The 13,432-nt window shown below is 40.0% G+C and overlaps 1 protein-coding gene across 1 annotated transcript; it reads left to right on the plus strand.

The window, feature by feature from the left end:
* The first annotated feature begins 1,116 nt into the window (after positions 1–1,116).
* LOC116205085 lies at positions 1,117–4,044 on the plus strand. Its single transcript, XM_031537552.1, has 4 exons — positions 1,117–2,161; positions 2,273–2,814; positions 3,139–3,318; positions 3,748–4,044. Exons 1-4 carry the CDS (start codon positions 1,117–1,119, stop codon positions 4,042–4,044), a joined length of 2,064 nt encoding a protein of 687 aa, XP_031393412.1.
* The last annotated feature ends 9,388 nt before the right edge of the window (positions 4,045–13,432 follow it).

A 13,432-nucleotide genomic window follows, 5' to 3' on the forward strand; every position in this document is an offset into this window, starting at 1 on the left:
ATTATTTCTGGCTTTAGGAAACTAAGGTTATTCCAGTTGCCAAGTTTATTAGTTTCTAGTTTCTCCTAGGCTTATATAAAGGAGGCTGAGAAGCTGATCATAGGGAGACTATTATGGTATTTTTTGGTGAGATTTTCTCATTTGTTCTTCATTGAACTCCTTCGAATGAAAAAGTGTGACAGCTTGTGAATGTTCGACATAATTTGATAGTATTGGTTCTTGTTTCTTCATAAACAATGGTTCAATAATCATTGTCTTGATATTGTTGGTTATTGTTTCTCCATAAACAACGGGTCAATAATCCTCTTCATCTAAATCTGTGTTTGGCGATCTGGGAAACAATTCAAGTTGGTTGTTAGGTTTCATAATCCTTCGTGAGGTTCGCATCATTTTGGTATGAGAGCATCAGGCTCCAAATCAGGTTTATCCTATCCTTTTCGTTTCAATTCGCTGAATTTCATTCCATCTAGCTTATTCGTTCTGGATTGTTAGTAGCAAAAAAAAAATAGAAGTTCCAATTTAAAAAAAACAGAGAGAAAAAAAAATAATTTCGGCCAAAAAAATTAGAGTTGAAAAAAAAGATAGAAAGATAGAAAGAAAAGAAAGAAGCTGTCGGTGTCAATTTGATTTGAATTCTTTGCATCAGATCATTCTAAAGTTGTTATTTACCTTTCTTGTTGATCCACGTTGATTTTGCTCCCATAATTACCTAATACATCTTCTTCTATATTCCCTTCCCTATATCATCCTCCATATCTTTCCATCCATATATTACTCTGATATATTCATTTCTTCATTCCTAAAATCTTTCCTTTCATCCTTAACTTTCCTTTAACCATTTATTTCCCTGTTAGTTTGTGTCCAAATTAGGGCCAATATATTAATTGTTGTTTTGAATTATTACGAGCTAGTTGCCTTTGATTTGTAAGTTGCTGAGTTCTTTAAAGAACTTTGAGGAGGAAATTAGAGTGGAAAGAGGCAAGAGTGGTGAGCGTATAAGAGGATAAAAGCTATTGAACTGAGCGAAACACGAGTGTTAAGTGACATTAATTTGAGGGCAAACACGTGAGCGAGTGGTTGTGAGGTCCTAATACCATTTTCTTTTTTAGTGTAAACATGAGCTTCGCAGGAAAAGGCACTGAATCTATGACCGAAGCTGGAAGTAATGCTGGCCAGCAAGATGTTACTTTCACTTTGAAAGCCATGCAGCAACAATTCGAGAGATTGGAAGTTGTTTTCGGAGATATTCCTGATAGGATGGACAGGCAAGATCAACGAATTGACCAAATGCAAATGGAGCGAACCGGGCAGTGTGTACCAGTGCCCAATGCAAGGAGGCTAATGCACCAACCGCCGATTCCTCAAGATGAAGATTATGAGGAAGATGATGATATGGCATCCGTGGGAAGTGTGAAGAGAGCCGGAGGAGTTAGGAACAAGGGAAGAAGACATGGGAGGCGAGATCAAGGAGTTAGAGATGGAGTAGATAGGAACATCGGGAGTATTAAAATGACGATACCACCATTTCAAGGGAGGAATGACACTGATGCTTACATCGAATGGGAGAGGAAGGTGGAGCTTATATTTGATTGTCATAATTATTCGGAAGAGAAGAAGGTGAAGCTTGTAGTGGTGGAGTTCATCGACTATACAATAGTGTGGTGGGATAAATTGGTCAAGGAAAGGAGGAAGAACCATGAAAGGCCTATTGACACTTGGGATGAGATGAAGGCTGTCATGCGGAGGCGATTTGTTCCCTCTTATTACTATCAGGACTTGCATTTAAAATTGCAAAGTCTAAGGCAGGGGACAAAGAGTGTGGAAGACTACCACAAGGAGATGGAGATGGCTTTGATTCGGGCTAACACTGAAGAGGATGAAGAGGCGACTATAGCCAGGTTTTTATGTGGTTTGAATCGGAAAATTGCTAATGTGGTGGAGTTGCAGCATTATGTGGAGATAGAAGAGATAGTTAGCATGGCCATGAAAGTAGAACGACAACTCAAGAGAGGGAGACCAGCAAGGCAAGAGGATGGTTCATATTCTGGGTCTTCATCAAATTGGAAGTCAAAATGGGGTGCTAACTCAAGACTAGTGGAGAAACCCAAATCGAATGCTGAAAGGAGCATTAGCAAGAGCCAAGGGGACAACAAGGAGAGAGGTAACTCTACATCCCAACCTCAAAAGAACAGGGACATCAAATGTTTTCGGTGTTTAGGGTCTTGGCATATTGCTTCTTAATGTCCAAATAAAAGGACAATGATCATGCTAGATAGTTGGGAAATTGAAACCAAAGAAGAGGAAAGTGATTCAATGCCAACACATGATGATTCTAGTGATTATGAATATATTGCTGAAGGGAATGCCGTAGTAATCATGCGAGCACTTAATGCACAAATTAAGGAAGAAGAGAGAGATGATGTGCAAAGGGAAAATATATTCCACACTAGATACCAAGTGAAGGATCGAGTATGTAGTTTAATCATTAACGGGGGCAGCTGTGTGAATGTGGCTAGTAAGTTACTTGTTGACAAGTTGGGATTGCATACATTGAAGTATCCTAGACCATATAAGCTGCAATGGTTGAATGAAAGTGGAGAAGTGAAGGTGAACAAGCAAGTTCTGGTTTCCTTTACAATTGGGAGATACAAGGATGAAGTTCTTTGTGATGTAGTGCTCATGCATGCTAGTCATATGTTGCTTGGGAGGCCATGGCAGTTCGATAGACAGGCGATATATGATGGGTATAAGAATCGATACTCTTTTTTCAAGGATGGTAGAAAAGTGACACTTGTTCCATTGACACCTAATCAGGTGTATGAGGATCAACTCTGAATCAAGAGATCAATTTGTGAGAAAAGTAAGGTAGAAGCTGAGATTCAAAGAAAAAAAGAGAGTGAGCAAGTGAGAGAGGAAAATGGCAAGAATAGAGAGGAAGAAAACTGATAGAGTGAAAAGAAAGAGAGCTCAACTTTAGATGAGGGGAAAAAAGAGAAAAAGATGAGTTTCTATGCAAAATAAAGAGAGATCAATAGTGCTTTCAAAACTAATTGCCTAATGATCTTGTTCGTTTACAAAAAGGCTTATTTCTCTGACCTTAATTCTTCTTTGTCAAGTTGTGTTACCTCTCTTTTGCAGGAGTTTGGAGATGTCTTTCTCGAGGAGTTACCCAAGGGTTTACCACCAGTAAGGGGAATCGAGCATCAAATCGACTTTGTGCCTGGAGCTGCAATTTCGAATCGACCAGCTTACCGAAGTAATTCAGAGGAGACAAAGGAACCACAAAGACAAGTGGACGAGCTGTTAGCTAAAGAGCATGTGCGTGAGAGCATGAGTCCTTGTGCGGTTTCGGTGTTGTTGGTACCAAAGAAAGATGGTTCTTGGCGCATGTGTGTTGATTGCCGTGCTGTGAACAAAATCACGGTAAAGTATCGACATCCCATTCCTTGATTAGATGATATGTTTGATGAATTGCATGGTTCTACTTTATTTTCAAAGATAGACTTGAAAAGCGGATACCATCAGATTAGGATGAAAGAGGGTGATGAGTGGAAAACCGCTTTCAAAACAAAACATGATTTAAATGAATGGTTGGTTATGTCATTTGGATTGACTAATGCGCCTAGTACTTTCATGCGGCTCATGAATCATGTTTTGCGTGCCTTCATTGAAAAATTCGTGGTTGTATATTTCGATGACATCTTGGTTTATAGTAAGAGCTTGAATGATCATATCCATCATTTGCAGCGTGTTCTTCAAGCATTGAGACATGAACAACTATATGCAAACCTGAAGAAATGTACATTTTGCATGGATCGAGTTGTGTTTTTGGGATTTGTTGTTAGTTCCAGGGGTATTAAGGTTGATGAGGATAAGGAGAAAGCAATTAAGGATTGGCCGACGCCGAAATCCGTAACCAAGGTAAGAAGTTTTCATGATCTAACCAGATTTTATAGGCGATTTATGCGGAATTTTAGCACGTTGGCTGCACCATTGACAGAAATTGTTAAGAAAGATACCGGTTTCAAATGGGGAGTCGAGTAAGAGCAGTCATTTAATTTGATTAATAAAAGGCTTTGTACTGCACCTTTATTAGTTTTACCTTATTTTTTGAAAACTTTTAAGATAGAATGTGATCCTGATGCGGACCTCACGAAGGATTGTGAAACCCGACGACCAACTTGAATCGATTCCCAGATCGCCAAACACAGATTTAGATAAAGAGGATTATTGACCCGTTGTTTATAGAGAAACAAGAACCAACAATATCAAGACAAGGATTATCGACCCGTTGTTTATGAAGAAACAAGAACCAATAATATCAAAGTGTACCGAACAATCACAAGCTGTCACACTTGCTCGTTTGAAGGAGTTCAATGAAGAACAAAGGAGAAAATCTCACCAAAATACCAGAATAATTTGCCCTGATCAACTACTCAGCCTCCTTTATATAAGCTTAGGAGAAACTGGAAACTAACAAACTAGGCAACTGAAATATCCTTAGTTTCCTAAAGCAGAAATAACAGAGGAAACTAAATAAAGGTTATCTAGAATAGTTGGCAGTCTTTTATTCCATCTTCAGCATCTCATGGCAAGTCAAGTGAATAAAGGCCTTTGGAGACCCAATTGAATTGGACTCCTCTTGGCCCAAAAAGCCCATCAGCAAGCTCTCCATAGCTTGTTGGATTTGTTTGGCCTTCACCCGTGTGATTGGCCCACTCGGAACATGCAAGCCTCCAAGATCTTGTGCTTCAGCTCCCTCTTCAGGAGTCCGACTTCCAAGCTCATGTGCATCAGCCTCATTGTCATGCCCATGATCCTCATCATTCTCCCGCTCTTCAAAAGGATTCGTCCTCGAATCGAAACCTACATCAATTGGAGAAAGATCAGAAACATTAAAAGTTGGGCTAACATTATACTCACCTGGTAAATCTATTTTATAGGCATTATCGTTTATCTTGGCTACGACTTGGAATGGTCCAATTCCTCGTGGACTCAATTTGGATTTCCGTTGGTTTGGAAATCTTTCCTTCCTCATATGAACCCATACCCAATCTCCTGGCTCAAAAATCACTTTCTTCCGTCCCTTGTTGGCACGTTCAGCATATTGTTTATTCTTCTTCAAGATATGTTGCCTCGCTTCTTCATGAATCTTTTTCACCATATTTGCCTTTTTCTTTCCGTCAAGACTAGAAATCTCACTCATAGGCAAAGGAATTAGATTCAAAGGTGTTGATGGATTAAAACCATACACAATCTGAAATGGTGAAAAGTTAGTAGAAGAATGTACTGTACGATTATAAGCAAACTCAATAAACGGTATACAATCTTCCCAAGACTTCAAATTCCTTTTTATGACTGTACGAAGAAGAGTGGACAATGTCCTATTAACCACCTCGGTTTGCCCATCCGTTTGGGGATGACAAGTAGTTGAAAATAACAATTTAGTTCCTAACTTCCCCCACAGGACGCGCCAAAAATGACTCAAGAACTTAGCATCCCGATCGCTAACTATGGTCTTAGGTATCCCATGCAATCGCACTACCTCCCTAAAGAACAAATCAGCAATATGTGTGGCATCATCAGTTTTGCGACATGGAATAAAATGAGCCATCTTAGAAAATCGATCCACAACTACGAAAATGGAATCTCGTCCTTTATTAGACCTAGGCAATCCTAGGATGAAATCCATGGATATATCAGTCCAAGGCTCATTAGGAACAGGTAAAGGCATATACATTCCATGGGGTTTGACTGTTGATTTCGCCTTCTTACAAGTAATACATTTAGAGCAAATTCTCTCCACATCTCTCTTCATATGCGGCCAAAAGAAATGTTCTCTCAAAATATTCAAAGTCTTAACTACCCCGAAATGACCCATAAGACCTCCCCCATGCGACTCAAGCACAAGTAATTCACGCATAGAAGAATTAGGAATGCACAGCTTATTCTCCCTAAATAAGAATTCATCGTGCTTATAGAACTTACCAAATGCACCATTTTCACATGTACTATATATAACACCAAAGTCAGAATCTTGCATGTACAACTCCTTAAGATGTTCAAACCCGAGAAATTTAGCATTTAGAGTAGAGATAAGTACATACCTCCGTGATAATGCATCAGCTACCACATTTTCGTTTCCTTGCTTGTACTGAATCACGTATGGAAACATCTCTATGAATTCGACCCATTTGGCATGTCTCCGATTCAGCTTGTTTTGCCCTTTCAAATGCTTCAATGATTCGTGGTCCGTGTGTATGACAAATTCCTTCGACCACAAGTAGTGCTGCCACGTCTCCAAAGCGCGGACCAAAGCATAGAGTTCCTTGTCATATGTAGAATAATTCAAAGCGGCTCCATTTAGCTTCTCACTAAAGTAGGCAATCGGTCGTTTTTCCTACATCAAAACAGCACCTATACCAATCCCGGAAGCATCACATTCAATCTCGAAAGTTTTCGAAAAATCAGGTAAAACCAATAAGGGTGCAGAACAAAGCCTTTCCTTAATCAAATTAAATGCTTGCTCTTGCTCTACTCCCCATTTGAAACCTATATCTTTCTTAACCACTTTCGTCAATGGAGCAGCCAAAGTACTAAAATCCTGCACAAATCGCCTATAAAAACTGTCTAGACCATGAAAACTTCTTACCTCGGTTACGGATTTCGGCGTCGGCCAATCCTTAATTGCTTTCACCTTTTCCTCATCAATCTGAATACCCTTGGAACTAACAACAAATCCCAAAAACACAACTCGATCCATGCAAAATGTACATTTCTTCAAGTTAGCATATAATTTTTCATGTCTCAATGCCTGAAGCACGCATCGCAAATGATGAATATGATCCTTCAAGCTCTTACTATACACCAAGATATCATCAAAATATACAACCACGAATTTTCCAATGAAAGCATGCAAAACATGATTCATGAGCCTCATGAAAGTACTAGGCGCATTAGTTAATCCGAATGGCATAACTAACCACTCATACAAGCCATGTTTTGTTTTGAAAGCCGTTTTCCACTCATCACCCTCTTTCATCCTAATCTGATGATATCCACTTTTCAAGTCTATTTTTGTAAATAACGTGGAACCATGCAATTCATCCAACATGTCATCTAATCGAGGAATGGGATGTCGATACTTTACCGTGATTTTGTTTACAGCGCGGCAATCAACACACATTCGCCAAGTACCATCTTTCTTTGGCACCAGCAACACCGGGACCGCACAAGGACTCATGCTCTCACGCACATGCCCTTTAGCTAAAAGCTCGTCCACTTGCCTTTGAAGTTCCTTTGTCTCCTCCGGATTAGTTCGATATGCTGGCCGGTTCGGAATTGCGACTCCTGGCACAAAGTCGATTTGATGCTCAATTCCCCTTATTGGTGGCAAACGATTGGATAACTCCGTGGGAAAGACATCTCCAAACTCCTGCAAAAGAGAGGTAACACAACTTGGCAAAGAATAATTAAGGTCAGAAAAATAAGCCTCCTTGTAAACAAACAAGATCATTGGGCAATTAGCTTTGAATGCACTCTTGATCTCTCTGTCTTTTGCATAGAAACTCATTTTTTTCTCTTTTCTCTCAACTAACTCTTTCCTCTCATCTATAGCTGAACTCTCTTTCTTTTTACTATCTCGAATTTCTTCCTCTCTAGTCTTACCAGTTTCCTCTCTCACTTGCTCACTCTCTTTTTTTTCTTTCAATCTCAGCTTCTACATCACTTTTCTCACAAATTGATCTCTTGATTCGGATCTGATCCTCATACACCTGATAAGGTATCAATGGAACAAGTGTAACCTTTCTACCATCATTGACAAAAGAGTATCGATTCTTATACCCATCATGTATTGCCTGTCTATCGAACTGCCATGGCCTCCCAAGCAATATATGACTAGCATGCATGGGCACTACATCACAAAGAACTTTATCCTTGTATCTCCCAATTGTAAAGGAAACCAGAACTTGCTTGTTCACCTTCACTTCTCCACTTTCATTCAACCATTGCAGCTTATATGGCCTATGATGCTTCAATGTACGCAATCCCAACTTGTCAACAAGTAATTTACTAGCCACATTCACACAGCTACCCCCGTCAATGATCAAACTACATACCCGATCCTTCACTTGGCATCTAGTGTGGAATATATTTTCCCTTTGCACATCATCTCTCTCTTCTTCCTTAATTTGTACATTCAGTGCTTGCATGATTACTAAGGCATTCCCCTCAGCAGCATATTCATAATCACTACTAGAATCATCTTGCGTTGGCATTGAATCACTTTCCTCCTCTTCAGTTTCAATTTCGCCACTATCCAGCATGATCATTGCCCTTTTATTTGGACATTGAGAAGCAATATGCCCGGACCCCAAACACCGAAAACATTTGATATCTCTATTCTTTTGAGGTTGGGATGTAGAGTTACCTCTCTCCTTGTTGTCCCCTTGACTCTTGCTCATGCTCTTTTCAGCATTCGATTTGGGTTTCTCTACTGGTCTTGAGCTGGCACCCCATTTCGACTTCCAATTTGAAGATCCTGAATAAGAACCGCCCTCATGCTTGGCTGGTCTCCCTCTCTTGAGTTGCCGTTCTACTTTCATGGCCATGCTAACCATCTCTTCTATCTCCACATAATGTTGCAACTCCACCACATTAGCAATTTCTCGATTCAAACCACATAAAAACCTGGCCATAGTTGCCTCTTCATCTTCTTCAATGTTTGCCCGAATCAAAGCTATTTCCATCTCCTTGTGGTAGTCTTCCACGCTCCTCATCCCTTACCTTAGACTTTGCAATTTTAAATGCAAATCGCGATAGTAATACGAGGGAACAAATCGCCTCCGCATGACAGTCTTCATCTCCTCCCAAGTCTCAATAGGCCTTTCATGGTTCCTTCTTCTTTCCTTAACCAATTTGTCCCACCAAACGATGGCATAATCAGTGAATTCCATCGCTGCAAGCTTCACTTTTTTCTCTTCCGAGTAATTATGGCAATCAAATACAAGCTCCACCTTCCTCTCCCACTCGATAAAAGCGTCAGGGTCATTCCTCCCTTGAAAAGGTGGTATCGTCATTTTAATACTCCCAATATTCCTATCTACTCCATCTCTAATTGCATGATCTCGCCTACCATGTCTTCGCCCCTCATTCCTAACTCCTTTGGCTCTCCTCACACTTCCCACGGATGCAATTTCATCATCTTCCTCATAATCTTCATCTTCTTCATCATGAGAATTCGCCGGCTGGCGGATTAGTCTTCTTGCATTGGGAACTCGCACATGCTGCCTGGGTTGCTCCCTCTGCATTTGATCAATTCGTTGATCTTGCCGGTCCATTCTATCACGGATATCTCCAAAAACAACTTCCAATCTCTCGAATTGTTGTTGCATGGCTTTCAAAGTAAAAGCAACATCTTGCTGGCCGGCATTACTTCCATCCCCGGTTGTAGATTCATTGCCTTTTCCTGCGAAGCTCATGTTTGCACTATGAAAAGAAAATTGGTGTTAGGACCTCACAACCACTCGCTCACGTGTTTGCCCTCAAATTATCGTCACTCAACACTCGTGTTTCACTCAGTTCAATGGCTTTTTCCCTCTGATACGCTCACCACTCTTGCCTCTTTCCACTCTAATTTCCTCCTGAAAGTTCTTTAAAGAACTCAGCAACTCACAAATCAAAAGCAACTAGCTCATAATAATTCAAAACAGCAATTAATATATTGGCCCTAACTTGGACACAAACTAACAGGGAAATAAATGGCTAAAGGAAAGTTAACCAAGGAAAGATTTTTTTAGGAATGAAGAAAGGAATATATCAGAGTAATATATGGATGGAAAAGATATGGAGGATGATATAGGGAAGGGAATATGGAAGATCAGGTATAGGGTAATTATGGGAGCAAAATCAACGCAGATCAACAACAAGGTAAATAACAACTTTAGAATACTCTGATGCAAAGAATCCGGATCAAATTGACACCGACAACTTTTTTTTTTCTTTCTGTTTTTTTTTTCAACTCTATTTTTTTTGGCCGAATTTTTTTTTTGTGCTGTCCCTTTTTTTTTTGGCTACTTGTCAATCCAGAATGAACAAGCTAGATGGAATGAAATTCAACGAATTGAAACGTAAAGGATAGGATAAACCTGATTTGGAGCCTGATGCTCTGATACCAAAATGATGCGGACCTCACGAAGGATTGTGAAACCCGACGACCAACTTGAATCGATTCCCAGATCGCCAAACACAGATTTAGATAAAGAGGATTATTGACCCGTTGTTTATAGAGAAACAAGAACCAACAATATCAAGACAATGATTATCGACCCGTTGTTTATGAAGAAACAAGAACCAATAATATCAAAGTGTACCGAACAATCACAAGCTGTCACACTTGCTCGTTCGAAGGAGTTCAATGAAGAACAAAGGAGAAAATCTCACCAAAATACCAGAATAATCTGCCCTGATCAGCTACTCAGCCTCCTTTATATAAGCTTAGGAGAAACTGGAAACTAACAAACTAGGCAACTGAAATATCCTTAGTTTCCTAAAGCCAGAAATAACAGAGGAAACTAAATAAAGGTTATCTAGAATAGTTGGCAGTCTTTTATTCCATCTTCAGCATCTCATGGCAAGTCAAGTGAATAAAGGCCTTTGGAGACCCAATTGAATTGGACTCCTCTTGGCCCAAAAAGCCCATCAGCAAGCTCTCCATAGCTTGTTGGATTTGTTTGGCCTTCACCCGTGTGATTGGCCCACTCGGAACATGCAAGCCTCCAAGATCTTGTGCTTCAGCTCCCTCTTCAGGAGTCCGACTTCCAAGCTCATGTGCATCCGCCTCATTGTCATGCCCATGATCCTCATCAGATCCTTCCGGGATCGACATAGGTACTATGTTGATGCAGGAAAAACGACCGATTGCCTACTTTAGTGAGAAGCTAAGTGGAGCCGCTTTGAATTATTCTACAAATGACAAGGAACTCTATGCTTTGGTTCGCGCATTGGAGATTTGGCAGCACTACTTGTGGTCGAAGGAATTTATCATACACACGAACCACGAATCATTGAAGCATTTGAAAGGGCAAAACAAGTTGAATCGGAGACATGCCAAGTGGGTCGAATTCATAGAGATGTTTCCATACGTGATTTAGTACAAGCAAGGAAAGGAAAACGTGGTAGCTGATGCATTATCACAGAGGTATGTACCTATCTCTACTCTAAATGCTAAATTTCTTAGGTTTGAACATCTTAAGAAGTTGTACATGCAAGATTCTGACTTTGGTGCTATTTATAGTGCATGTGAAAATGGTGCATTTGGTAAGTTCTATAAGCATGACGAATTCTTATTTAGAGAGAATAAGCTGTGCATTCCTAATTCTTCTATGCGTGAATTACTTGTGCTTGAGTCGCATGGGGGAGGTCTTATGGGTCATTTCGGGGTAATTAAGACTTTGGATATTTTGAGAGAACATTTCTTTTGGCCGCATATGAAGAGAGATGTGGAGAGAATTTACTCTAAATGTGTTCCTTGTAAGAAGGCGAAATCAATAGTCAAACCCCATGGAATGTATATGCCTTTACCTGTTCCTAATGAGCCTTGGACTGATATATCCATGGATTTCATCCTATGATTGCCTAGGTCTAGTAAAGGACGAGATTCCATTTTCGTAATTGTGGATCGATTTTCTAATATGGTTCATTTTATTCCATGCCGCAAAACTGATGATGCCACACATATTGCTTATTTGTTCTTTAGGCAGGTAGTGCGATTGCATGGGATACCTAAGACCATAGTTAGTGATCGGGATGCTAAGGATGCTAAGTTCTTGAGTCATTTTTGGTGTGTCTTGTGGGGAAAGTTAGGAACTAAATTATTGTTTTCAACTACTTGTCATTCCCAAACGGATGGGCAAACCGAGGTGGTCAATAAGACGTTGTCCACTCTTCTTCGCATTGTCATAAAAAGGAATTTGAAGTCTTGAGAAGATTGCATACTGTTTATTGAGTTTGCCTATAATCGTACAGTGCATTCTTTTATTAACTTCCCACCATTTCAGATTGTGTACGATTTTAATCCATTAACACCTTTGAATCTAATCCCTTTGCCTATGAGTGAGATTTCTAGTCTTAACGGAAAGAAAACGACAGATATGGTGAAAATGATTCATGAAGAAGCGAGGCAACATATCTTGAAGAAGAATGAACAATATGCTGAACGTGCCAACAAGGAACGAAAGAAAGTGACTTTTGAACCAGGAGATTGGGTGTGGGTTCATATGAGGAAGGAAAGATTTCCAAACCGACAAAAATCCAAATTAAGTCCACGAGAAATTGGACCATTCCAAGTCATAGCCAAGATAAATGATAATGCTTACAAAATATATTTACCAAGTGAGTATAATATTAGCCCAACTTTTAATGTTTCTGATCTTTCTCCGATTGATGTAGATCTCGATTCGAGGACGAATCCTTTTGAAGAGCGGGGGAATGATGAGGATCGCGGGCATGACAATAAGGTTGATGCACACGAGATTGAAAGTCAAAATCCGTGAAGAGGGAGCTGACGCACAAGATCTTGGAGGCTTGAATGTTCTGAGTGGGCCAATCACAAGGGCGAAGGCCAAACAAATCCAACATGCTTTGGAGAGCTTATTGATGAGCTTTTTGGGCCAAGAGGAGTCTAATTCAATTAGGCCTCCAAAGAGCTTTATTCAACTGACTTGCCATGAGATAGTCAATAGCCCACTCAAAATTGGATTAAACGTATAAGGGAAGTCGAGAGATGCTGAAAATGGAATAAAAGACTACCAACTACTCTAGATAGCCTTTATTTAGTTTCCTCTATTATTTCTAGCTTTAGGAAACTAAGGTTATTCCAGTTGCCAAGTTTATTAGTTTCCAGTTTCTCCTAGGCTTATATAAAGGAGGCTGAGTAGCTGATCATAGGGAGACTATTATTGTATTTTTTGGTGAGATTTTCTCATTTGTTCTTCATTGAATTCTTTCGAACGAAAAAGTGTGACAGCTTGTGAATGTTCGGCACAATTTGATATTATTGGTTCTTATTTCTTCATAAACAATGAGTCAATAATCATTGTCTTGATATTATTAGTTCTTGTTTCTCCATAAACAACGGGTCAATAATCATCTTCATCTAAATCTGTGTTTGGTGATCTGGGAAACAATTCAAGTTGGTCGTCGGGTTTCACAATCTTTCGTGAGGTCCGCATCAAAAACCCAATCACCGGCTAATCTTACGGATCCCGGGGACCGTGGTGTAATGCTTTAGCCCGGTGAGGACGACAAATGGCTTCGCCCTCACTCACATCTTAGGACTACATCCTAGCACGCTTGGCAACCTAAACGCCACGCGGCAGCAGGAGAGTGGATCGCGAATTCCAGGCGGAACAGCACTGAAGCTGAAAATTAA

Source organism: Punica granatum, chromosome 1 (assembly GCF_007655135.1).
Source record: "Punica granatum isolate Tunisia-2019 chromosome 1, ASM765513v2, whole genome shotgun sequence".
NCBI lineage: Eukaryota > Viridiplantae > Streptophyta > Magnoliopsida > Myrtales > Lythraceae > Punica > Punica granatum.